The sequence below is a fragment of the Rutilus rutilus genome (genome assembly GCF_951802725.1).
Source record: "Rutilus rutilus genome assembly, chromosome: 11".
Taxonomy (NCBI): Eukaryota; Metazoa; Chordata; class Actinopteri; order Cypriniformes; family Leuciscidae; genus Rutilus; species Rutilus rutilus.
In genome coordinates this window covers 40,527,887-40,553,225 of record NC_140216.1, presented here as the reverse complement: position 1 = coordinate 40,553,225, position 25,339 = coordinate 40,527,887, and the positions used below count along the sequence as shown (strand labels likewise).

General features: G+C 38.2%; 4 protein-coding genes across 4 annotated transcripts in view; all 4 read left to right on the top strand.

The window, feature by feature from the left end:
- Window positions 1–2,162: 2,162 nt before the first annotated feature.
- Window positions 2,163–4,129, top strand: LOC311300331 (uncharacterized protein). The gene is made up of 6 exons (XM_084424571.1): window positions 2,163–2,288; window positions 2,548–2,594; window positions 2,706–3,008; window positions 3,250–3,495; window positions 3,613–3,639; window positions 3,733–4,129. Coding segments are annotated over exons 1-6 (762 nt in total). The 5' UTR covers window positions 2,163–2,286; the 3' UTR covers window positions 3,870–4,129.
- A 3,670-nt stretch (window positions 4,130–7,799) lies between these two features.
- On the top strand, window positions 7,800–15,151 carry LOC311300325 (uncharacterized protein). Its single transcript, XM_084424565.1, has 6 exons — window positions 7,800–7,955; window positions 8,429–8,478; window positions 8,763–9,056; window positions 9,340–9,585; window positions 10,731–10,784; window positions 12,468–15,151. Coding segments are annotated over exons 1-6 (789 nt in total). The 5' UTR covers window positions 7,800–7,953; the 3' UTR covers window positions 12,611–15,151.
- A 531-nt stretch (window positions 15,152–15,682) lies between these two features.
- On the top strand, window positions 15,683–17,467 carry LOC311300341 (uncharacterized protein). Its single transcript, XM_084424589.1, has 4 exons — window positions 15,683–15,795; window positions 15,900–16,241; window positions 16,541–16,585; window positions 16,700–17,467. Exons 1-4 carry the CDS (start codon window positions 15,735–15,737, stop codon window positions 16,870–16,872), a joined length of 621 nt encoding a protein of 206 aa, XP_084280715.1. The 5' UTR covers window positions 15,683–15,734; the 3' UTR covers window positions 16,873–17,467.
- Window positions 17,468–24,707: 7,240 nt separating this feature from the next.
- Window positions 24,708–25,339, top strand: part of LOC311300278 (NACHT, LRR and PYD domains-containing protein 12-like) — a 156,343-nt gene continuing 155,711 nt past the window's right edge. The window contains exon 1 of the mRNA XM_084424466.1: window positions 24,708–25,052. The gene's annotated coding sequence lies outside the window, so the exon portion shown is untranslated. The remainder of the gene's footprint in view (window positions 25,053–25,339) is intronic.

The following is a 25,339-nucleotide window of genomic DNA, read 5'->3' as shown; positions in this document are numbered from 1 at the left end:
GGAAAAAAACTAATTTACAGGTATAAAAATCTACTTTATCTGCTCTAAACATTATGCATGCTCAGACTATACTCATTAATGGTCAGATTGTACGTATAGAGACTGGAAGGGATATTTTGCTGTTTTTTTTCTTCTTTTTCTTTTACAGTCTATGGTTTTCCCCTATTAAGTTTGGTGGCTGCCTTTGATTTCCCTGAACACTGTAACCCACGTTGGGTAGCCAGCAGTACACTCTTATTTTTACCGGGTTGTTGACATGTATGTTCACCGGGGAGGCTTTATTTCATGTGTGCAACTACTGTCCCGGCACTATTTGTGTAAGCGAGCGTGTGTGTGAGTAAAGGGGTAGGAGAGCAGGTTATATTTCTCATATGTCTCTTGTCTATGTATTTAGCGTGAGTGGTATCAATGGTATGTCCTGATTTGATATTTGTCATGTGTGGTATTTAAGTGATGTATTAATGGATATTTATATGGCTTTGAGGTTTGCTGTGCAATGAAATTATGCATGTTTGGTGATCACATGAACTGATTCAATGTATTTATTAAACAACTTTTGAAACCCTGTGCTGAATATATTATCCTGTTCGTTGATATCTTATTCTTTTCTAAGCTAACTTATTGCTGATTATCATTAATTGTACCTGTCATGATTGCATTCCCCCTAGGTTTTAATAATATGATTGTACAAAAATAAAATTGTTACATTTGTATCTGACTAATTTGGGGTACTTGAGTGTTTCCTTGGTTATTGAGCCCACATTAAATATTTGGTCCAGTAGAGAACCTGTAAATCACCCTTATTTTTATTGGCTTTGTTACAATAATGCCTACAACATAGTGGAAGAGTTCATGTTGAGTATTGTTGGGATAGTTTTAGGTTTATGGTCTTTGTTTTCTTTCAATTGTATTCCACTCTTGCACTTGCATTTGTGTTTGTACATTTTTGATGTCCAGTGGTAAATATATTCTATTTCAAGCATTTATGAAATGCTTCAACCTCAAATACAATATTATTAAAAATAGCCTAAAATAATGTTTAGCAATGTCTCTCCAGATTTGTCTGTTGGAAGATCTTCTGATGGGAGAAAACATCATTCTGAACTGCAGCATGAGAAACAGATATGTAGTCGCATAGCAGTTATTGCATATTCAATGGTTAGGGGGATTGGGGGGATGTAAAAATAAATAATTGCATCACAATAAGTGCATTGCGTTTGTCACTAACATATAAGTAACTAAACTGAATTTGATTAGGTTTAGTGACAACATGTTACAATGTTTACATGGCACAATTTCTGCTTTGCTACGCTTTTTTATTATTATTTCAATTCAATTCAATTATTGTGATTTGATTTAATATTGACTCATTTGGATAAATATTAGGTACACAAGATAGGCGTTAATTTTTCTCAAGAAAAAAACAACTCACCTAATGCTGTAAACAACACAGAGAGCCCTATCAGCTGGCAGTATTATTTAAGGTTAAAAATAACTCAAATTAAATATAATGCGTTTTTTTATTATAATAACAAATTAATTTAATGATATAAGTAAAAATATAATAAATATGTAATATAGTAGGCTACACATATTTAACAAAATACTCTCTATAGCTCTTTTTTTCTAGCCAACTAACCTGCTATAGCCTATTATGGTCATTTCCTGGCCATTCCATTTTCATCATGGCTCTTTCCTGGGGTAAATATGTGACATAATTGTTCTCCAGCTGTTTTATTGACCCATTTGTTTGATTGATTGGTCGATATTATGTATGAGGAATATACATTTCGGTAAGTTGTACTGTATCTTTCTACATTGTTCATTCGTGTTTATTTACTATTAGCTAGTAGAGATGATCGGGTCACGTGCCACTAGGGATCTGTCGCGTCACATTTACAATCGCCAAAACAGATTTTATTGTTTGAATTTCGTAATGAAATTGACAGAATCTGATAGCTGAGATTTTTTTATATCATTAAGTAACCTGCTCTGTCTAGTCTGTCGGTCTCCGTGTCCTCTTTGCTTCGCGATTTTTCTGTGCGTGAGAAAATGGATGTGTGTGAGAGCGTGTGAAAAGTATCAATCGCGTGAGTCTCGCGGTGAATGCATGAGATTTGGCAGCTCTGTCATGACAACTCTGAGTAGGAGGCGCAGAATGTTGCTTGTTGGAGCTCAGCTGTGTGATGCTCTTGGTTTCGTTTTCGTTGCTAAACGTTTAAACATTGCTAAACATGTTTACAAAGTTTTGACGCATGGAAACTAGACTCATACCGAATTTTTACCATGTAAGTTTTAAGCTGGGTCAATGTGTCCATTATTGTGATTATAATGATGATGATTCTGATGTTTTTTATTAGTGTGGTTATTCGATTCAGTTTAAAGTTTGATGTTTAATTTTGGCCATTTTTCTCATGTAAGATCCACATATTTAGACTAATTGAAAATGAATGTTTAGTAATATTTACCGCTCAGGAAAGCGTTTATCCCTGTGTTTGTGACGTTTGTCTGTGTGTGTGTCACATAAATCTTCTGGTTTCTCAACAGGTTTTTGAATCTTCTGTTGTTGCTGTTTTGCTTTATCAGTCATTGCGGTCAGTATCATTTTTCTTTGTAAATTGTAACAATTCTTGATTTCTAAAATTCATTTCGATGTTAGGTAGGAATTGTAGGTAGAAAGAATTTTATTCTGTCTATATTTGCAGGAACCACTCGCACTCCTGTATCTGTGACGGGGAAAAAAGGAGAAAGTGTCACACTAACATGTGAATCTGAGGCCAGAGAGATTACTCGTATTGTTTTAAGCAGTCAGTCAAAAAACATCCTTGTCTGTGAGAAAGAAGAATGTGAGAGTGAAAACAGCAGAGTATTTAAAAAAGGATCATGTGACATCATCATCAAGGATCTGAGATTCAGTGACGCTGGGAAATACATTCTGAGAGTTTATTACACTAATGACCAGACAGAAGTGGAGCGACAAACCCTGGAGTATCATCTTCATATTCAGGGTAAAGTCAAAACTGATCAAACAGCATGTGCTTTCTGGATGTCCTGATAATGATAGCAATGCAAACCAGCAAAGATAGTAAATGTCACACATCCCATCAAATATCCAGATTAGTTGATTACCGTATGCTTTTCAGTAGCTTATTTTTTAAATAATTACATTTGGTCTTCTTAGTAAATTGTGCTTATGGCATTGGTTGACACCATTATTATAATTATTAATGTCTTTCTGTTTCTCCTCAGATGAGATCTCTGTGCAGAAAGGAGAGGATCTGAAGTTGGATGTTCTGTTGTCCAACGCTGATAAAGTGGAGAGAAACTCTAGTGAAGGCTGGACAGAGGTGTGGACGAGAGGTCACGGGGTCAACAGTGATCGACTGAGTGATCGTGATGGAAATCTGATCATTAATGAGTTTACAGCCAATGACACTGGAACATACAGAGTTCTGGATCATGAAGGAGAAATCTTGATCACAGTCTCAGTCACAGGTGAGAGAAGATCAGTGGATGAGCAGAAATAATATGTATAATACATCATGAGCTTGGATTTTTTCTCTTTCATACTGAAGCTAAACTGTATGACTAATCTTTTCATATCTTGTACAGAATCCATCTCAACAGGAAAACACAAAGGTAACACAGAAGAACAGTGAAGTAATAGGCTGTTTTAGAGTTTTTATTTTATACAGTGAGTTTAAAAATGTAAAATGTGTGCTCTCTTTCCAGCTTCACACCATCCTGACCGAGAAAGTTGGAGTTGGTCAGAGAATCTGTTAGTGTATTTTGTTACTACTATATTTATTGGGTATATAGTGATTATGGCACTTCAAATTGTGTTGAGGATTGCTGGACTGCTCGGGTGAGGTATTTTCCTTGAGCGTCAAACAGATTCTGTCAACATATTTCTCCATCATATATATATATATATATATATATATATATATATATATATATATACACCAAGATTCTATGGGCCAGATTTACTAACAGCTTACTCCAGCGCAACTCTCTTTTGGCTTTAAAAAACTACTGTCAGGATTTACTTTTCAGACCCTGAAAAGATAGTAACGGAAAGCTTACCATTAGTTCTTGAACTCAGAAATATATTTTTTTAGTAGAAAAAGAGTTCTAGTAAATAGTAAAAACACAACTGTTTTTAATAGTAAAAACACAACTGAAAGCATTATATATATATATATATATATATATATATATATATATATATATATATATATATATTCTATATCTTAATATATATAATATATATATAAAAAAATTTGAACTCTTTTAAGATTTTTTAAATATAAATTCTAATATATACATTTTTAATATAAAGTTAAATTTCTATTTGATCTTTATTTCCCTGTTTATCACTGTGAAGCTGCTTAATATTCAACAATATTATTGATGTGACTGCTTTGAAACAACCTGTACTGTCAAAAGCTCTAGAAATATATGTGACTTGACTATGGATTGAGGAAGGTCATATTTTAAAACACTATGAATCATACACTTGCTGCCTTAAAGGGTTAAAAAACTGGACATCACACACTAGACTTTGTACATTGTTCCGAGCTCAACACACTCAGGCAGAAACATGTAGCTCGTTACTAGACACACGACATGAAAACAATGCATTCTAAAATTATCACAAAATCTCCTCCAACTGGATATAATTATTCCCTGATTAAGCTAAAAACATCTGTCAAAAATACACTATGAGATTTTCTGTGAGATCTCTCAGCTCAATCCTGCAGTCCGGCTCGGACTTCAGCAACTATGACATTGTGTCAAGTTTTTACATTTTTTAATTTTCTAACTTAAAAACAAATAAGACAAACTATCACATTCAACTTTTGAAGTTAACTCAACTAATCTGCTCCACTTAAAGTCAACTTAAATACAGGGTGGGCCATTTATATGGATACTCCGTAATAACATGGGAATGGTTGGTGATATTAAAGTCCTGTTTGTGGCACATTAGTATATGTGAGGGGGCAAACTCCTCAAGATGGGTGGTGACCATGGCATATACTAATGTGCCACAAACAGGACTTTAATATCACCAACCATTCCCATGTTATTACGGTGTATCCATATAAATGGCCCACCCTGTACTTTTGTTCATCTAATAAATAACAGGTAGTCTTATGGACTTAAAATGTATTTTCAAGGCAACTACAGAATGTTTAGCATTTAGCTGCAAACAGCTGCAATCCTTAATCTTTCATCTCCATGTCTGATTTCCAAAGCAAACTACATGAAATGAACATTACTACAGTGGTAACAGCAGCAGCATTAATTAAGCCAGTAAATGCAAAGCAATAATAATCTTTTTAATTATAGTTACCACATTTTTTTGTTAAATTGATAAACATGAAATTGTATAACTCCAGATAAGTTGGGACAACATTTTAACTTAAGTAAGGTCAACTTAAGGTCAAGGTTAAGTAAGGTCAACAAAACATTTGTTAGCAACATGTTTAGAGTATTCTTATTTAGTTCACGCAAGATAATAAACTGACTTTGTTCAAGCTACTTTTCTACATTTGTTTGAAGAACATTTTGCAAGTTGATTTTTTTTACAGTGCACTGTCCACTCATTCAGACTGTAAACTGGGTTAAAAGTCAGTGTATTCCAGCCTTAAATTGATTTCATTGTGTTGAGATTTTTTGACAACTGTATGTATTTGTATTTAACTATACAAATTAAACAGCATTTGTAAGTAATATGTTGGTATGCATTTTTATGTATATATGCATTTTTGTATTATATATTGTATTATATATATATATATATATATATATATATATATATATATATATATATACTAATATGGTGAAATAGAGGATGTTTCAAGAGTTTACTTCTGTTGCATTTACTTAAAAAATAAAACTGAATCTTGTTTAAAATAAACTTCAGTCGCTCTGAACATTACGCAGAGCCACATCATGTGGCACTCAGCACTTACAGTGATTTACCATCTCACTCTCTAATTTACCATCTGTATATTCTGGTGTCTTGTAGTTCTAAATTGGTGCATTTGCATAATATCACTTTTATTAAATATATGGTGTAAGCTGTAAAACATTCAGGCGTCATTATGCAATCCAGTAACACTCAAAACATTGTCATCGTATTTTTTGTATGGTACATTTTGGCAACTACTATTGCTGCTTTTGAACCATAATTTTAATCACAAATCATGCATAAAAATTATGACTTTAAAAGTCATAAATATGAAATAAAAAGTTGGAATTATGATTTGAAAAGTCGAAATTATGACTAAAAAATGTACAGTTAAGCCATAATTTAAAAATACTTATTATTGTTCCTCGTCCCTCACTGTCTCTATAGACAATTTCTCAATATTAGTTTACTGGTTTCAGTCTTGTTAATCATATCATTACCCTGTCTATTTAAATGCATCATCTCCCTGTTCGTCTGTGTTCCTGTGCCCTGTCATTGTCACTGACTGATTACCCTGTGCTTTTGACCACTGCCTGTTATACGGTTTATGATCTTGGATTTTCCCATTAAAAACTGCATTTGGATTCTCAACCTTTGGATGCAATCAGAGATAATAATCCAGGCAGAGAGTTATGGGAAATGTAGTTTCATTAGGGAATGACAATAGTCCGGGGTGGAGTGCCCTCTGGTGGTAATGATGGGCACTCTCACTGGTAATCTTGACAGACTGGTATGGACTATGACTTCGGATTATACTATTTATACTGATTATAAACTGCATTTGGATCCTCACTCTCCGCTGAATTCTGTTTCCACCACCGAATCATTATGTATATGCAAATTATAGACCAATTTCCAACCTGCAATTTCTATCTAAAAGTCACCAAAAATCTGTCTTTATACAGTTGCTGAATTTCTTGCACATTCATTCCGTCTCTGATATGTTTCAGTCTGGCTGAACACTTCACAACACTGAGTCTGCTCTTTTAAAAAATTTTAATGATATTTTAATGACTACAGGTGCTGAAGACACTATGATGGCTTTAGTGCTATTATAGACTTGAGCTTGGCTTTTGACTTTGTAGAACACAGGATTCTTTCATCTCTGGAACGTGTGATTGGTATCACAGGTACGATACTCAAACGGTACCAGTCATTCTTATCTAGGCCTAATAGAAGTTTTTCAGTTAGCTTAGGCGCTATCCTCGGCAGGGATAAATATTCTCATTATACATGCTACACTTAGGATCAGTTATGAGTAAATTTGGTGTGTCGTACTGTACCTCTGTTATGCTGATGACACCCAACTCTACATACCTGTAAAACATAAAGAAAACAAGTTTCGAAGTCAATATGACTATGAATAAGAAATCTTGATCACAGTCACAGGTGAGAGAAGCTCAGTGGATATGTGGAAATATTATTATTTTAAAATATTTGGATAGCTGAACACTAACGTGCAATGACAAAACAGACACGGCTTACTTTTCAAGCAATTTTTCAGAATATTTAAAAAAGTTTGCAGAATGGTAAATAAATATAATATTGTGTTTTTGACAGAAAAAAAAAAGAAGAAATGGACCTATGTAGGGCATAAGTCTAATTTTAGCATAACATCCAGAAAAAGGCAAATAAAGTGAAATGTTTACTAAAAAAACATTGCTATAGTCTAGGCTATTTTAGGTCCCCTCACTCCACAACACGTTTTTTTTACGTTAGGCTATTCAGAAAACATATAGGCCTAAGCAGCGTATAACGTCAGTGCAATCCGCGACGTCATTGAATGAAGGAATGCCTTTTCTGCTGTGTTGTGTTTTCACTTACTGTAAGTCATGTGACCCGAGAATCAGCTCGTGTGGAGACGAGATACTATCAAAATTGTTTTCATTCATTTTTCTTTCCTTGTCACCGCTCGCTAATCTTGCAATAATTAATGCCGTTTTGACGCCTGATTAAAAGACACAAGCAGATTTATCATGTAAGTTTTCATGTTTTACAATATCCGTATATATATCTGTGGGTTTTTGTTATTAGTAACTTAGTTGTCTAATGGCGCTATTGATGCGGAAATGAGTCGACAGGTTTATGATGAACATATCCGTTACTGTGATTATGATAATGATTGTTATTAGCCTAGTGGGGTTATTAATATAATTATTAGATTATCTCTGAATTTCTAAAGTGTGTTGTTTGTGTATTGAGTTTGATTAATCATTTTCAGTATTACACAGGAATCATTTATTAAAGCGAAGATACATGTTATACAGTAGTTTGATGTTTCTTATTAGGCTAGTCATTTTTATCATGTAAGATGCATGTGTTAAATATTCAGACAAAATGAAAGTGAATGTTTCATATTTTACCGCTCAGGAAAGCGTTTTATCCCTGTAAATATGTTTGTGATATTAGCCTGTATCTGTGACATAAACCAGCTCTTCTGTTTCTCATCAGGTTCAGATGGCTGAATCTGCTTCTGCTGTTTAGCTTTATCAAATATAGAGGTCAGTATCATATTTGTTTATACAGTACATTGTTGCAATGCTTGATCTTCAGTTCCAGGTAGAGTTATTGTAGTCGATTGTGTCTCTGTCGTGTCACTCTGCCAAGAGACTTGATGGTGGAAATTCCCCAGCATATTACATTATCATATCCCACATCCAGACTTAATCCAGTTCATTCCAGTTCATTCGTCTGTTTGCTTGCAAAGGCCAATAAGAAATACTGTTTTAATAGGTGAACAAGCTAAGAAAGTGAGATGATTAATTTATACTGTCTGTATTTGCAGAAACCACCACTGTAGGAAACATCTCTATACATGTGACGGGACAAAAAGGAGAAAACGCCACCCTGCCCTGTGATATTGAGGCCAGAGACATTTTTCATGTTATTTTAACCAGTCAGTCAAAAAACATCCCTGTCTGTGAGAATAAAAACTGTAGTGGACGAGTGTTTAAAAAAGGATCATGTGACATCATCATCAAGGATCTGATCTACAGTGACGCTGGAAAATACATTCTGAGAGTCCGTTACACTAATTCTCCGGAGCCACAAATCAGGGAATACCATCTTCAAATTCATGGTAAAGTCAAAACTGATCAAATCATCAGCTTTCCTTCAGTGATTGTGCTGGTATTCCATGAATTCCTGTAATCAGAGACACTGAATGTGACACGTACCGCTTATTCAGATTAGTCATCTCCAATATGGGGTTTTCTAATATCTTGCATTGGAATATTGGAATATTATACCATAGATTGCATTTGGTCCACTTAAATCTATATACTGTATGTGTTTATGGCCTTGACTGATTGACACCATTATAACAATAATTGTGGATAAAGTGTCTTTCTGTTTCTCCTCAGATGAGATCTCTGTGAAGAAAGGTGAGAAAGTAAAGATGAATGTTCTGTTGTCCAACGCTGATAAAGTGGAGAGAAACTCTAGTGAAGGCTGGACAGAGGTGTGGACGAGAGGTCACGGGGTCAACAGTGATCGACTGACTGATCGAGATGTAAATCTGATCATTAATGAGTTTACAGCCGATGACACTGGAACATACAGAGTTCTGGATTATGAAGGAGAAACCTTGATCACAGTCTCAGTCACAGGTGAGAGAAGATCAGTGGATGAGGAGAAATATTTGAGCTGATTTTACAGCTGAGGTTTATTCATCACGATTTGAACAGCAAATGGTAAATTATATGACTGAAGTTCCTGATATTCTCATGGCGAAGTTCTTTTTCGTTCTTCGTTTAGGGGTCAAACGAAGTTTATTAATGTGTGAGGAGCGATATACTGTTATATAACATCTGACGTCAACACTGCTGAGAGCAGCGTTTATATGAATATATGAATATGTGCTGCGCGCTTTCCTTTCAGTAACTATAAACACACAACAAAATTAAGAAAACAACAAGCATTTTTAATAAAGCATAAGTAAAGCATCTGATCATTGCTACATGGTTACGTTTGCACGAGCTCTACGGCACTCCAGTAACGGTATATGTCACATTTATTTATATATCACACAATAGATTGCTTAAAATCAAGCAGCGTTACCATAATAAACATGAAAAACAGCGTCTGTCTCGTTTCATTAGAAGTACAACTTCATTTTCTACTATAAAGCAGCTCTCCAGTGTGTTCATGTTTTCAGACGTCTCACTGAACGGGTCAAATGAACCAGAAAATATTTTCATGTGAAAGAAGGCGCAAACACACAGTCAAACCAAAAATTATTCAGACTTTTGATTTTTACTAGTGTGTGCAGGACAATATAGTTAATTTATGTAAGTGAGGATAGCTATAAATAAAGTAAACTGTGACATATTATACACAAACATTCTTCATACAGTGACTACCAGTAACATGTATACAGATTTGGGACCAAAAACGATTCAGACACTTTGTTGAGCATGTTTGGCTCAAAGTTATCTGACATTATCAAGATGAATTTGTTCTGACACAGTTTAACTCTGAGTTCTTGTCATATTTTATTACCATTTTCTAAACTATAGCGAATAAACTGTTATAATATGAGAAATGTTGAAGGTTTCTGAATACATTACGTAATCACCACGCACCAATGGTAGTACAAGGTGTTTACCAGCCAAAGCGAAATTTTCCAGAAGGTTCACTTTGGCAAGCTGTTTCAAACTCGGCCTGATTTTGTTCGAAATAACGTCACATCAGTTCGTTTCTTCGATTTCGCTTGAAGTATATCGTGGTCTTAACCTTTCAATCTCCTCTACAGAATCCAGAACACACTCAGGCTCATCAGGAGAACGCACGGATGACACTGAACATAGTAAGTAGAACAGGAGGCATTGAGAGCTTTATGAAATCTTTAAAGGGTAACTCTCGCCAAAATGCAACCTAGGGTCTTTTTGTTAATCTACCCGAGGCAAACATTAGTTTAAAAGCATAATTAGGATGGAAACACCACTTTTAAGTTTGACCATATTTTCGCTTTCTGTCAAATTGCCTTTTGAATGGGAGTGAATGGGGCACTTCTATGATAGCATCAAAAATCGCTATTTTTAAAGTATCACCAGGGGCTCTACACATGAACTCCAGCATTGAGAACAGTGTTTGTGTGCACAGAGTTTACTACAAAGAAAGATTTTGAACAAGCCAGTAGGGCTGAACGATACATCGAATTTTCATCGTCATCGCGATATGAACTCGCGCGATGAACACATCGCAACAGACAGCCTGACACGATGAATAACGCCTGGTTTAGATTACAAGATTTGTGTGTCTGTTATGATAGTCACGGTGTCAGATTACACGATTTTGACTCCTAAAATCTTGTCCTGTCATTGACAAGAAACATGTCAGACTACACGTTGCTTTCCGACCAGTATTCGCGTGCCGTCACACACACACACATTCACTCGCAAACATTCACTCGCGCGCGCACACACACACACACACACACACACACACACACACACACACACACACACACACACACACACACACACACACACACACACACACACACACACACACACTCACTGTCCCTCGCTCACTCGCTCACACACACACACACTCGCTCACTGTTGCTCGCACTCTCACTCACTCACTCTCGCTCACATACTCAACCCGTCGTGGAGGACCGTTAAAAAATGAAACATGCTAGTCTTTCTGTCGTGATGTCGTGAAGCATCGCAGACGCGACGTAGGTTGTCGCCCACTATGACACACTATACGAGATGAACCCTACGACAAACGGATCATGCCAAAAGCGCGCTAAAATCGTGTAATCTGAACCAGGCAGGTAATAAACGTTTGACCTATCACGCAAAGAACCTATTAAAGCACTAAGACATGGGAACAGTATAGCTAACATTCACATTTGAATATTTATCGCAAGTCATATCGTCATCGCAATATTAAACAATGTTATCGCACATCGCAGCTTTTCCTCATATCGTGCAGCCCTACAAGCCAGCAGTCTGTCAGTCAAAAATAGTCGATCTCCGAATGCAACGTAACAGGGAGAAGAGTAAAGATTCATGGATAATTTGTTGTTTTGTCGTTAGTGAAAATCAATATTGACCTTGTATTTGAAAAAGGATGCTTAAATAAGAAACAAAATTCACAGTCAGTTCATTCACATTCAGAAATCGGCTATTTTTGATTATCAAAATGCCGGCTGACACACAGCTACAGTGAGTTTTCAATGCTGGAGTTTACATGTGTAGAGCCCCTGGTGATACTTCCAGCAAAGTTTCATGTTGTGTCGAGCCTTCTTAGTGTTTTAAAAATAGCGATTTTTAATGCTATCTATACAAGGCAATTTGACCAAAAATGAAAATACGGTCAAACTTAAAAGTGGCGTTTCCATCCTAATTATGCTTTCAAATGAAAGTTTGAAAGTTTTCCTCGGGTAGATCAACAAAAAGACCCTAGGTTGCATTTTGGCGAGAGTTACACTTTATGCAGTGAGATTAAAAAAGTTCTCTTCCCACCTTCCTCCTTCCAGCTGCAGTGCATTGGTTCTGGCGTGTTGGACTGCCTGTGATTCTGCTGGCTCTGGTGGGTGTGATTGTCTTTGTTGTCATCAAGAAACCCCAGTGTCTGAATAGACTTTACTCGCCGCCGACGGATCAGGATGCAGGCCTATAATAATCTCTCCTAAGGGTCTATAATAATCTCTCTTGAGGGCCTGTAATGATGAGGGCCCGTGTGGAGCGAGATTAAACTGTAAAGTGGCCCAGAACATCCAGAGACTTGTAATTCACCTTCAGAGTCAACAGTTTTACAGAGGATTCTGTCAACATACTGAATATCTGCAGCTGTGTGATCCATATAATCTACAATAATATCAGAATTATTGCATTATTATTGTTTAATGATGTGGAATCAGACATTATTGGGTCACTCATTTTGAAAAAACAGGCCTTGATAGTGCACACTTTCACTGTGTGATGTAGACTAGCAGAATACAGTCAGAATGACCCTGAAATTCAAGACAGGGGATCAAAATACCCCTGTATGAGTCTTATATTTATATATAGTATATAATATAGTTAAAGGGGTCATCGGATGCCCATTTTCCACAAGTTGGTGTGATTCTTTAAGGTGTTCATGTAAAGTTTGTAACATACTTTGGTTAAAACTCCTCAATGGTTGTGTAAAACAACACCCTTTTACCTCCTCTAAAACAGCTCTGTTCACAGCGACCCGTTTCAGTGCATGTCTCTTTAAATGATAATGAGCAACTGCTCACCCCCCCCCTTACATATTTGTTTATATACGCAAAACTTCCTTTATATTTGAGGTCAAACACTGAAACGCTACATTAACGTACGTAGCTCTGAAACACTGCCAGCAGGACATTAAACAGGAGGAGCTCACAACAGGTTTTGCGTGGGAATGCAAAAAAGACTTTTTATCCCATCCTAAATTTTTTCCACCCCCACGTCCCAAGTTTAGGGGCTCCGTAGTGTACAAATGTCTGAGGGTGGACATATGCTAATATGGGAAATATGCTAATACAGGAAATATGCTAATACAGGACATAATAGTGGTCATGGTGCTCAGAAAATCCAAACGGCCTGATTATTGAGAGGGTTTAGGCTTTTTGAGGATTAAAGAAAAAGGAGTGAATTTTCATTGTGTGGTGGTTGTGTCCACACACTGCAGAGACACATGTATATGCAAACACCATATAAAAGTGAATTTTGCATTCGATGACCCCTTTAAGCACATCTGTTTTTTGCTCTATTTCACAAATGAAAGTTTCACAGCAGAACTGTTGTGGCCGAAGCACAGTGACGTTTCGTTGATGAATGAATATTTTGATCGATTAAACAGCATTAAACAGTGTAAATACCAGTGTAAATCTAAATGCCTCTTCAGATGCAGCTTCTGTGCCAAAGATGGGCTTTCTTGATACTGATTTCATCAGTGAAATTATTGATTAAATGAAATAATTTGTCATAAAAGATGATGCATGCATCTAGGTTAGGAAAATATCCATGTAAAGAAAAGAAAAACCCTTGGAAATCAATTTTAAGGGAGAAAATATCAGCTTGATATATGAATTATAAAAGCTGAGTCAGTCAGGCCTAACCAGTCAAGACAAACCAGCACAAACACTCTCTGACAAATAATGTCATATTATCGGCATCAACAAAATCCCCGAAAATATCAAGATATCATATGTGCCTAACAGTGAAGGTCTTGAAGAAAATACTTAGTATGTTTTCTTTATATAAATGTCTTTAAATAAGTGTAAAGATGAGGAAGAGCGCGTCCAAAGTTGAGTCTGTGTTCCTGCCAAGCTGTTTTTCCAATATTACCGGTAATCATCTTTAGAGTTTTTTCCTTGCCACTGTTGCTTCTAACTGACCACTAGGGGATTTTAAGATGTCAAACTATGCTTTTTGAAAAAATGAACAAAATTATTATTATTTTTTACATGTGTTGTAAACCACTTTTGATAACATTTTGACTGTAATATTTTGTTGGATTTTAATGACCTATTTTTATATGAAATGGAATTTAGAAGATATTCATACTCAGGAAAAAAAACTAATTTTCAGGTATAAAAATGAACTTTAGCCGCTCTAAACATTATGCAGAGCCGTATGTGCTGCTCAGAAGCCGAGAGAAGCACAGTGTGTGACTTTACACTCCTGTTGTATAAACCAAATATTGTGTTAAAATATTGTGTGTTTTCTGCTGTCCTCATTACCTCACTGTGACTGTGAAATTTTTAATCATCTCATATGTCCAAATGTGAGCAGTCATGTCTTCTGAGGACAGATATTGTGGTTTTTGCTCTATTCTGCTTTGAAGGGATATTGCAGATCAAGCTGTATGTGATCTGTGAAATGTTGATTATTGTAGATCTAGTGAATATGGTGATACAGCTCTCCAGTACTGTAATCCCTTTAAAACAATGTGAATTAGTCATGTCTTCATCATTTCAGTATGCTAATGTCTACAGTATCTCTCAGAATCAGTTCATCATGTTGAGTAATGTTGGGATACTTTTAAATTTATGGTCCTTTTGTTTTCATTCAGTGGTTTTCTGTTGCTCAGTATTGCTTTGCTCAGGGTATAAGAGGGAAAATGAACTGTTGATATGGTCACTTGATACAGTTTATTGTTCCTGTCTGTATTTAAATGTGTAACTTAATAAATAAGTGCCTGCTTTAACAGTTTTGAGCATCTTTCCTTTCATCACTGATGTTTCTCACCTTTTCAGAATTGCAGCGTAAGCTTCCTGTCTTACATTACCTCAGAAAGATAGACTTCCTCCTTCAGTACTTCAGAAAACACATGCAGTAATGCAGTTATGACATGTAAACCGAGAAGAGACATCATTTGTGTTTGTACATTTTTGTAAAGAACCTTTTATGTAATCTGGTCAAAATAATGAATTAATCTCCCAGAATAGAGCTTAACTTGTATGAAACCTGTAATATTCATGATCACAATCTCACAAATCTACACACACTTACAGCCAAGTTTTGCTCACCAACTTTGCTAAAGTAAACCACATATAACACATTTTTGAGATGTTAAAAGATGTGTACAGTTCAATGAAAACAACAATAGCATTCATTATGTTTCTCATTAGGGGAAAAGTATACTAAAGTAGCAACACTTGAACTGATAGAGACTATTATTCAATGCTTTATATTTCTATGACGGAAGTGGAAACACTGTGTGGTTTAAGTGTCTCTGCATTGATCTGAAACCTTTAGTTTGATCGACACCTTTATGAACAACAGACACAATGGAAAAAGTCATTTTCTTCTGTGTATTTTCTTGTTGGATTATGCAAATCACATCCAGTGGTAAATATATTCTATTTCAAGCATTCATGAAATTAACATATCAACCTCAAATACAATAGCCATTAACATAGTCTAAAAGAATGTGTTTATCAATGTCTCTCCAGATTTGTCAGTTGGAGGATCTTCTGATGTGAGAGTTCTGATGGGAGAAGACATCACCCTGAACTGCAGCATGAGAAACAGATATGAAGTCGCCTGGTATCACCTCAGATCTGAAGAGCTCGTTCTGCTGATTTCTGCTGAGAAGGACAAACTCGGGAGAAAACTCCTGATCAACTACAATCCAAACAGCAATCGCATGGAAATAACAGCAGACAGTTGGATCACCAGAGTCTCTTTAACTATTTCTGGAGTAACAGAATCAGATTCAGGACTTTATTTCTGTGGAATAAAGTCTGACGCTCCAGAGATGTTCTTCGACAAACCCATCAGACTGGAGATTGAAGGTACCAGATTTCAGTTTTCTCATCGTATCTTCACAAACTAGTCAATGTAGGAGGGAGTGGGTAAGATGAGCCACTCAAGATGAGATCTGAACATGATTTTTGTTTTAGTGGTTTGTGACTGAGAGCAGTACATGAGTAGATATATAAACTTAGCACTAGACATTGCTTAACTAACCCACATTTTACAGTTAATTGAGGCAATTAAAAAAATCGTCATAAAAACTAAAGTTCAAATTACAGAAGCAGGTTTTTGTGTGTGTGTTCATATATTTGTGGATAAACATATCATATATTCACAGGTATTTTTGTAATAGAAGAGACAAAAACAGAAGTTGAAATCACAGGTAAAGTTTTGCTTGTTTAATTGATTTTTCTATTTGTTGTAACTGCTCTTCTGTGGAGATCTGGCACTAAATAAATGTTGTATATGAATGTGAGTAACTCTTCTGTCTCTGTAGATGGAGTGACGGTGACGGAGCGTGTGTTGATGTTCGGTGGTGTTGGACTGGCTGTGTTTGTGTTTTTTCTGACTACAGTCATCGCAGGAGGAATTATTTACCATCGTGGACAGCAGAAAGGATGGAGAGCAGCGAAACGTGCATCTATAATGAGCTACAAATCAGCTATATGACACATTTATGTGCTTTTTTTGACATCCTGACCTTTGCACTGCCACTAAAATAAGCATTGCTGTCGGGAAACACAAATGACAACAGACAACTTTGCCTCAGATACTTTTCCTGTTTATCAGATTTCACTTTAAGAACTGAGAACTGAAACGTAAAACTTAGGGAAACTGAGATGTTGTGGTAAAGGTCGCCTTTATTCAGCACCAGTGAAACTTAAACAGGCTTTAATGGCTGTGGTGATGATTCAGGTTTGTGTTATTCAGTAAATGTTCAGTTAAATGTCAACGTGCTGTCTTTAATGCAGTGTTTTTTAATTCAATATCAATGAACAATATGCATGCTAGAGTTTTGTAGAGAACGAGCCAATGTCCTTTTTTTCAAAGCAAACAGTTTCTTAATGCAAACAAAAGCTTTAATATCATCAGACCAGCAGGACTCGCGATAAAAATGAACATTGTGTTTGGCTATATCTTTAGATATATTATATTTTTCTAGAGGAGCATTAATATGTACATATAAGCTGTTTTCAAGAGAAAATATAAATGTAAATCTCTTCTGTGGCACATAAAGCTTGATTTAATAAAAATGTCAACAGATTTCAGAGAAAAGGTTTCTTATCATTGTTATGCAATGCAGAATAATGATTTCCTGTCTGACTGCGTTACGTTGATGCAACTAAAACCACAAAATATGAGGTAAGGATGATAACAATATGCCATGCTGACTCTAGAAGGGCAAATAAAGTAGTGTGTGTGTATACTGCGGAAACCAGCGCCTTCCTCTGGTACGAGCGGTTCGGTCTCCTTTTATGCTTAAAGAAAGGGTTTGTGCCAATGACATTGGCAGCTTGAGATACAGGGGAGTGGCCAGACTCACGCAGGACTCCACATCACACTCTAAACAATGCTGGGTTGTTTCAACCCATGTTTGGGTCAAAGGTGGACAAACCCAACAGTAAATTATTACAAATTTAATATGGTTTGTCCACACTTTCAGAAAAAAGGTTCAAAAGCTGTCACTGGGACGGTACCCTTTAAAAAGGTGCTACCATTTAGGTATTGATAAGCACTCTTTAGGTATAAATGTGTACCTTATGAAGGGTTTTCTCTGGGGTGTGTTTCCCGAAAGCATCGTTAGCCAACTATGGTCGCAAGTGCCATCGTTATCAGCAGTTCAACAAGTCGTGTTTCCAGAAACCATCGTTCCAACGAACATTCACAAACAGCATCGTAGAGTTGTGTGTTTGGAGTGACAGCTCTCAACGTGACATGTGGACTCAATAAATCCTTGAGCAAAATAAGCAAGCTGACATTCAGTACAACCTGTGTCTTTTATTTAGAATACATACAAATGTCATTTACATCTTTTAGTTTGTCAAGAGATTTAAAGCACAGTTTTTGAAGAGTGCGCATGTGTGAACGAGCTCTAGTGTAAGAACGAGCCTATGATTGAATCTGGAAATAAAGCGAAATAACTGAGAAAAATGAGAAATAGTCCTCAGATGTCATATCTGTAATTTATATCAAAACATCTAGCATTAATTTGATCTCAAACAGTTTCATTAACAGTAGTTATTACTCCACCACATGTGTGACATCATTAACCAATGTGGTTGAACGACCACTTTGCGACACTATGGTTTCGGGAAACAGTCGTGACTAGTTGATTTCTTCAACGATACATTGTACAATGGTAGTGAAGCAGCGAGCTACGGTGTTGTACGGGAAACACACCCCAGTGCGCTATAAAGACAACGGCCAAGGCGATCAGTCGTATTATCAGCAGTGGTTTAGTGGAGCTCAAAGCGCCACCTATGGTAAACCTTGGAGATCAAGGACGCTGTCAAGTCAAGCTGTTCCAGTCAAGTCAAAATGGGTCTTGGACAATAAAACGGTGCTAGTTGCTTCAATTCTCTCGCAGACTCCCCCGCTTCAGGGGTGTGACTTACACTATGGTCTCAGACTCCAATTCTCAGGTCCTCGAACCGGAGTGCAGGTTCTGCTAGAAAAAGACCCACAGCCCACAGCGAGACAGACTTAATAATCCCCGCTCGCTGCATGTCTAACAAGGCCTTATCAGCAGCGTCCTGGCAGGCAAAAGGGAGCCTCCGGGGCCGCAGCCTAATGGGCATGGCATCACCAGTCTCAATTTCGTGCTGCACCAGGTGTGTTCGCCCCAAATCTCCTTCCCCAAATGCAAAACAATGTTGGAAATCAACCAACAAATCCCAAAACTGCCCCCGCTGACTCTCATCCAAGGCCTCACAATTCTTCAGCCATAACTCCTTCAAAGCAACCAACCCCTCCCCCTCCTCAAGAGCCCAAAATGGAATGCTGGTTGCCTGCTCATACCTGCTGGGGAGGTTCGAGGCTGGCTCTAAAGGGGACTGTGTGGCCACCCCGGGGAAGAGGTCAGCTGGGGTGTTGGGTAAGGTGGACTGGTGGACTGACGACAGCGCTGGGGTGTGTTCGCGAGTGCAGTGTGTGGTGCTCCAAACTAGGGTCCTCAGGTGCAGCTGCTGCATCCAGCAGACCTGTAAAAGACATATCAACGTTCCTTTCAATGGACATGACAACCTCAGGACCCCCTTCAAAATGGAGCAGGCCATCTCTCAGGTCTAACTGGCAACCTGCACTTCTAAGGAAGTCAAGACCAAGAATACAAGGGTCCTGAACTGCAGCCACCCACACTGAATGACGTAATGTCTTTCCCCCTACAGTCAGCCCCACCACGCCTTTACCCTTCATTGGCGCCAGTTCACCTGTCACTGTGCGTAGACGGACAGTGGTGGGTTCTAGACTGGCATTGGCAGGAACTACCTCCGGTCTTATAACTGTCACAGTTGATCCCGTATCCACCAAAGCTAAACATGGAACCCCCTCCACCAAAATTGGCACATGACAAAAATCACTAACACATGTCCGTCCCACCACAATCACAGACTCCTTTGGCTCACATTCACCCTTCCCCAACAGTCCTTGATCATTTTCCCTCTGTCCATCTCTTGAGACTCCTGCTGGTGATGACTCATATTAGGGATGAGTGTTGGGGGTCTGCATGGCCCCAATCATGCGGACCCCGTCCCATTTCCCTGGTTACTGGCCAGTTTAGGACACTGACGAACTAAATGTCCAGTCTGCCCACACCCCCAACAAATCCTCGGTCGTGTGCGGGGACGTTGATCAGGTTGCAGCGCCACAGCGCAAATTAATTCAGTAATCTCAGAAACCCAGGCTGGCCTTTCGCTTAGCCCCTCCCCCACGTCAGTAGACCTCACTGACACAGATGTGCGCTGTCTCTCGTCCGGCGCGCACGTTCCCCAAACAATCTCCCTCTCCAAAGCCATCTCCAAGGCATCCTGCAAGGTTTGAGGGTGGGCTAGTTGTGTCTGTCTACGGAGCTCCACAGGGGTAAGGGCCTGTATGAATTGGTCTCTTGCAAGCTCCCCTTGAACTGACGGTGGCATGCGGGCATATGCTCGCCGAGTCAAATTTTCAATATCATTAGCCAGGACTCTCAGTTGCTCTCCTGGCTGCCTGTGTCTATTACTCAGTTCAGAACGCAGGAGCCCTGGCTGCTCAAATTGCCCAAAACACCGTCTCAGTGCCCCGACAAGTGCATTATAATTGTGTCTATCTTCAGGGATAAGCAGTAACAAACAGTTCAGAGCATCATCAGTGAGACACATAGCCAATTCAAGAGCTTTGCGGTCCTCTGGCCAGTTTGCAGCATGAGCCAACAGTTCAAACTGTGCATGAAAAGCTTCCCAATCCGCTTTACCTGAGAATTTGGGGGTCTTTATTGCCACTGTAGCCGCGGCAGCGCGGGCACCGCCATGTTCATTCATGTTGGAAACCAGCGCAGCTCCGTGGGCGCCGCCATGTTTGTTTACGTCCGAAGACAGCGCGGTTCTGTGGGCGCCGCCATGTCTGTTTACATCGGAAACCAGCGCGGTTCTGTGGGCGCCACCATGTCTGTTTACGTCCGAAGACAGCGCGGTTCTGTGGGCGCCGTCATGTCTGTTTACATCGGCAACCAGCGCGGTTCCGTGGGCGCCGCCATGTTTGTTTGTTGTACTCATGAAAGTTCGGCGGTACTCCGCTCCGGGAACGAAAACCCGGCGTCTGCAGCCATTCTCCTAGTAGCCTCCCTCACACGAGCCTTGTGTGATTCCAGAAAGTCTTCCTCTGTTGCGAATTGATCGGAAGCCCATGGCGAAGCGCCTAGAGCCTCACGAAACATTCGGCTTGCTTCTGGCTCGGACTTAATCTTTTCTTTAGTCTGCTTCCGCATCGCGTTTCAGGGACACTAACGAGCGCAATCTCGTATACTAACTGGATTTAAACAAATACATCAAGGAACTCAAAGAAACCAGGGCTTTTAGATGTATTTTTCTTCTAAAAGTAGGAAAAATGGAATACAACAGGAAGGAACTCATAAGGCTTCCACATATGTTTATGGTTGATAAACATACACTTCTGACACCAGTGTAGCGATCGGAGAAAATGACAGACTCACTTTATAGTCCCAAGCAGGGCCGGCTTTGCCGACAGGCAAAACAGGCGGCCGCCTGGGGCGCCATCTGCTGGACGGGGCGCAAAATTGCAGAATAAAAAAAAATAAAAAATTAATTAAATGTATGTATCGTATTATGTATCGTATTATGAAAGCTGCGCACACGCTGTACACTTTTACTGTGCACTGTCCACACACTGCTTGTATTTGTCCATTTCTTTTACTAGATTATACAATCCTAAAAAACGACTGAGTCACTCTGACAGGCAGCTGTCAAACTCACGCGCGTTGCTCAGCAACCGGGAGTGGCGCGAAAACATCTGACAGCTGGTTTTAGCGCTTTAAATGATGGGGTAAAAGTTGAACATGGACAAGTTACCACGGTAGTGGTAAAACTAAACTTTTTGTAGTTCTAAACTTTTCCTGGTTTAACACTATCTAAGGCTGCATCGAAAGGTAACTTTGCGTCTGCTGTAGGGTTGCCAACTTCAGAAAAGGAAAATGCGGGACAATCGTGGTTATTTATAGGAAAATGAGGGACACTCAAAATATTTGTACTGTATCACACAGTGTACGTCATTTCAGTGTCTGCAGTTAAGTTTGTGTTTAAAAGGTTATCAGACATAACACATTTGTATTGCTGAACCTATTTATGTATTTAATTCTAAAAATAATTTTAATGTCAGACATGAAAAAAGTCACATTACAAACAAACCATAGTTCAAAATAACAACATTTATCTAAAATAGAAAGCTTTTTTAACATTATACACTAGGCTTACAGTTCAAAAGTTTGGGGTTAGATTATTTTTTGGGGAAAAAAATAAAGAAAGTAGCTAATTGCCTACTTTTATTCAGCAAGGATGCATTACATTAATCAAAAGTGACAGTTAAGATAATGTTACAAAAGCTTTCTATGTAGGCCTACTTTCTAAAAGCTTTAAAACATTAATAATAATCAGAAATGTTTTTTGAGCATATTATTCCCTCAGGTAGATAAGATTACATGTTTTCTTGCGTGGCTGGATGTTAGACTCATGAACAATAATCACGTTGTTTGCATTCGCCAAAATTGATTAGCCGAAATCAAAACGTGGACAGTGAAAGGAAATTACCGTTAGCGCGAGACGAGTCCGGCTTGAAGCGGAAGCGACCAGACGGCAGAGGATGTTCGCAAATCAAACAATGATTTGTCTCAAAACAGTGATTAAAAAAAGCTGTGATTGGATGATGACAGGTGTCGGTGATCATTCTCAAGTGTCGTGGTCAGCACTGCTGCTGTTGCTGTTGTATCAGTCAGTGGTTTATCAGCTTGTCAAAAAACGGGACACGGGAGGTCACGCACGTACGGGACAAATAAATTAGGCCCAAAATACGGGACGTCCCGCCTAATTCGGGACAGTAAGCAACCTTAGTCTGCTGCCATGTTAGATCCATATATATAAACAAACTGCTTCGGTGTGTCGCATAAAAATTATTATTATTTGGGCACCAAATAACCTAGAGCCGACCCTGGTCCCAAGGCTCTTTTATTAACGTGAGCACCTGTGTGCAGGGTTCTCAAGTCTCACGCATTGGCCGTGAGACACACGCAATTCAACCAGTTCACACGCTCACACGCCACACCGTGTATTTCTCACGCTGAAAAGGCAATGCCAACCAAGTTGTCCTGCAAGCTTTATATATAACGTTGTATACGAGCGCAGGCACACAAAGTGAAGTTTCCTGCCGCCAGCACGTATCTCGGCCAGATTGCGTTCGTTACATAGATGCGCGAACCATAGGCGCGAACCTATTTTTTACAGTCTATGGCGCGAACACACGGAAGTTGACGGAAAATTCTCGGCCGCCGTACGTTCGTTACTAATTAACCAACAACATCACGCGAACACACGTCGTGATGGAGAAGGTAAATTGGAATTAAGAAAGCTCGTCTAACATTTTTAGGCCAGAACATTAAATATATAAATGTTATCAAGGCGTCAAAATGTGCAACAAACACTTACAACACAAAACACATTTCATAAGCTGGAGTGTGTACTCTTGTGTACACACACACACACACACACACACATGTAGTGTTTTAATTTTTTATGGGGACTTTCCATAGACATAATGATTTTTATACTGTACAAACTGTATATTCTATTCCCTTACACTAACCCTACCCCTAAACCTACCCATCACAGAAAACTTACTGCAATTTCACATTTTCAAAAAAACATAACTTTTTTGATTTATAAGCCGTTTTCCTCATGGGGACCAAAAAATGTCCCCACACGAACAAGGATTTCGGATATTGCCATCCTTGTGGGGACATTTTGTCCCCATAATGTAAGGTTTACCAGGCCACACTTACACACACACACACACACACACACACACACACACACACACACCTTAATACTATGTCATTTGTTCACAATGTCCCACCACACAATAAATCATTATACCATTACGACTAGACACATTCAAAATGCAAAAAGATTTGTTTTTCCAAACTGTTTGGAGCAATTTGTTATATTTTTGTATATTTGTAATTTTGAAATATAACATTAAAGAGTATATTTGATGTGATTAATTGCTCTGTCATTTATCAGATTTACCAATTGTTATAATTTCAATTTGTGATGGTTAATTATGAACAATGGGTAAAATTGGGGGGCGGGGACGGACGGGCGGGGGCGGGGCTCCATTAGGGCTCCTCCCCTAACCGCATGTGATCTCACTCCAAGCTTTTGATAAAACTTGAGAACCCTGCCTGTGTGGCTGATGCTCTTGCCGAGTCACATCTCAACCGAACAGCGAACACCAATCTTCCGGAACTCTGTCTTGTATAGCCTATTCCCGCCCCTGCATAACTGCGCTGGCTCGTTCATCTAGCCCTCGCCTTAAAGTCCCACAAAACCAGAACACATAACACATGAAAGAAAATACATGCATCAAGATTGCACCGGATATTGAACATAAACAGTCTTTAGACTTGCTACAATATTCTCATCTGGAAACATAAATCCATCATTTTAAATGAAAAGGGCTCTAGGATGTAAAAACATCTGACGTCCTTTTCTGCTATGAGTCTGGATTACTGTTTTCTGTCCAACACATTTCTGACATTAGGAGTTTCTATGTCGCTTTTTTCCAAGTAATTGCACAGGTTTCAACACGAAGTGTGCAGCAATTGGAATTATCAGTGTTATATATAGTGAGAAAAAAATGAATGTAATGTTTTCAAAATTGCGCTGAACGGTTGCTGTGGTTACCAGTGAGTTCTCGCACACAGCGCATGCGCGTCACTCTACCCTATTTCCGTTATTGTGAGATAACAAAAAGTATAAACAAATGCGTTTCGACTCTTCATATATCTACTGACATACAGCGCTTTTTTTTTCTTTGAAGAGTTATACAAATGGCAAACGTCGGTTTAGTAAAGTTGATCGAAAATTAAAGTGAAAGTACTTTCAAGTGTGTTTTATTTACAAGCCGCATTTTACACCCGGGTTTAAGAATCTTTAAATAAGAACAACTGATCATCCAACTATCAAGTGATGTTTGTATGTTTATTTGTGATTTTACGTGCTGTTGATGGAGAACTCGATGTGTTTAATAACTTCCTATATTTAGAGAAAGTGTTCGGTGTGGCGCATGAAAATGAGTTCCTCACTAACGTAAGTTAAGTAATCATGAAATATTAAAGTACATTACACATGAAATTCTTAATATGCATTTTTTTTAACTCATCAATAGACATATAGCCTAGACCCTATAGGCCTATGTCAAAATACACTATGGTCTAATTTTCGGTTTCATTACTAAAAGCCAAAGTTTCTAGAAACCACAGTGTTGTACCTAACACTTTTCTGTAGCGTTTGTTTTAACTGTTTTTTATTTTTATTTTTTGTGTGCTGTGTTTCTTAAACTTTGATATCATTTTCTGTGTAATTGAATCTCAATT

What these genes read in the sequence shown, in the direction of transcription:
- LOC311300341 (XM_084424589.1), top strand. Translation starts at nt 15,735, where the DNA reads ATGGAAAAAGTCATTTTCTTCTGTGTATTTTCTTGTTGGATTATGCAA. An exon ending in CATCAGACTGGAGATTGAAG is followed by an intron (nt 16,242 to 16,540) that starts GTACCAGATTTC and finishes ATATATTCACAG; the next exon opens with GTATTTTTGTAATAGAAGAG. An exon ending in AACAGAAGTTGAAATCACAG is followed by an intron (nt 16,586 to 16,699) that starts GTAAAGTTTTGC and finishes CTGTCTCTGTAG; the next exon opens with ATGGAGTGACGGTGACGGAG.
- LOC311300331 (XM_084424571.1), top strand. An exon ending in GATCACAGTCTCAGTCACAG is followed by an intron (nt 3,496 to 3,612) that starts GTGAGAGAAGAT and finishes TATCTTGTACAG; the next exon opens with AATCCATCTCAACAGGAAAA. An exon ending in CTCAACAGGAAAACACAAAG is followed by an intron (nt 3,640 to 3,732) that starts GTAACACAGAAG and finishes CTCTCTTTCCAG; the next exon opens with CTTCACACCATCCTGACCGA.
- LOC311300325 (XM_084424565.1), top strand. An exon ending in ATACCATCTTCAAATTCATG is followed by an intron (nt 9,057 to 9,339) that starts GTAAAGTCAAAA and finishes GTTTCTCCTCAG; the next exon opens with ATGAGATCTCTGTGAAGAAA. An exon ending in GATCACAGTCTCAGTCACAG is followed by an intron (nt 9,586 to 10,730) that starts GTGAGAGAAGAT and finishes TCTCCTCTACAG; the next exon opens with AATCCAGAACACACTCAGGC.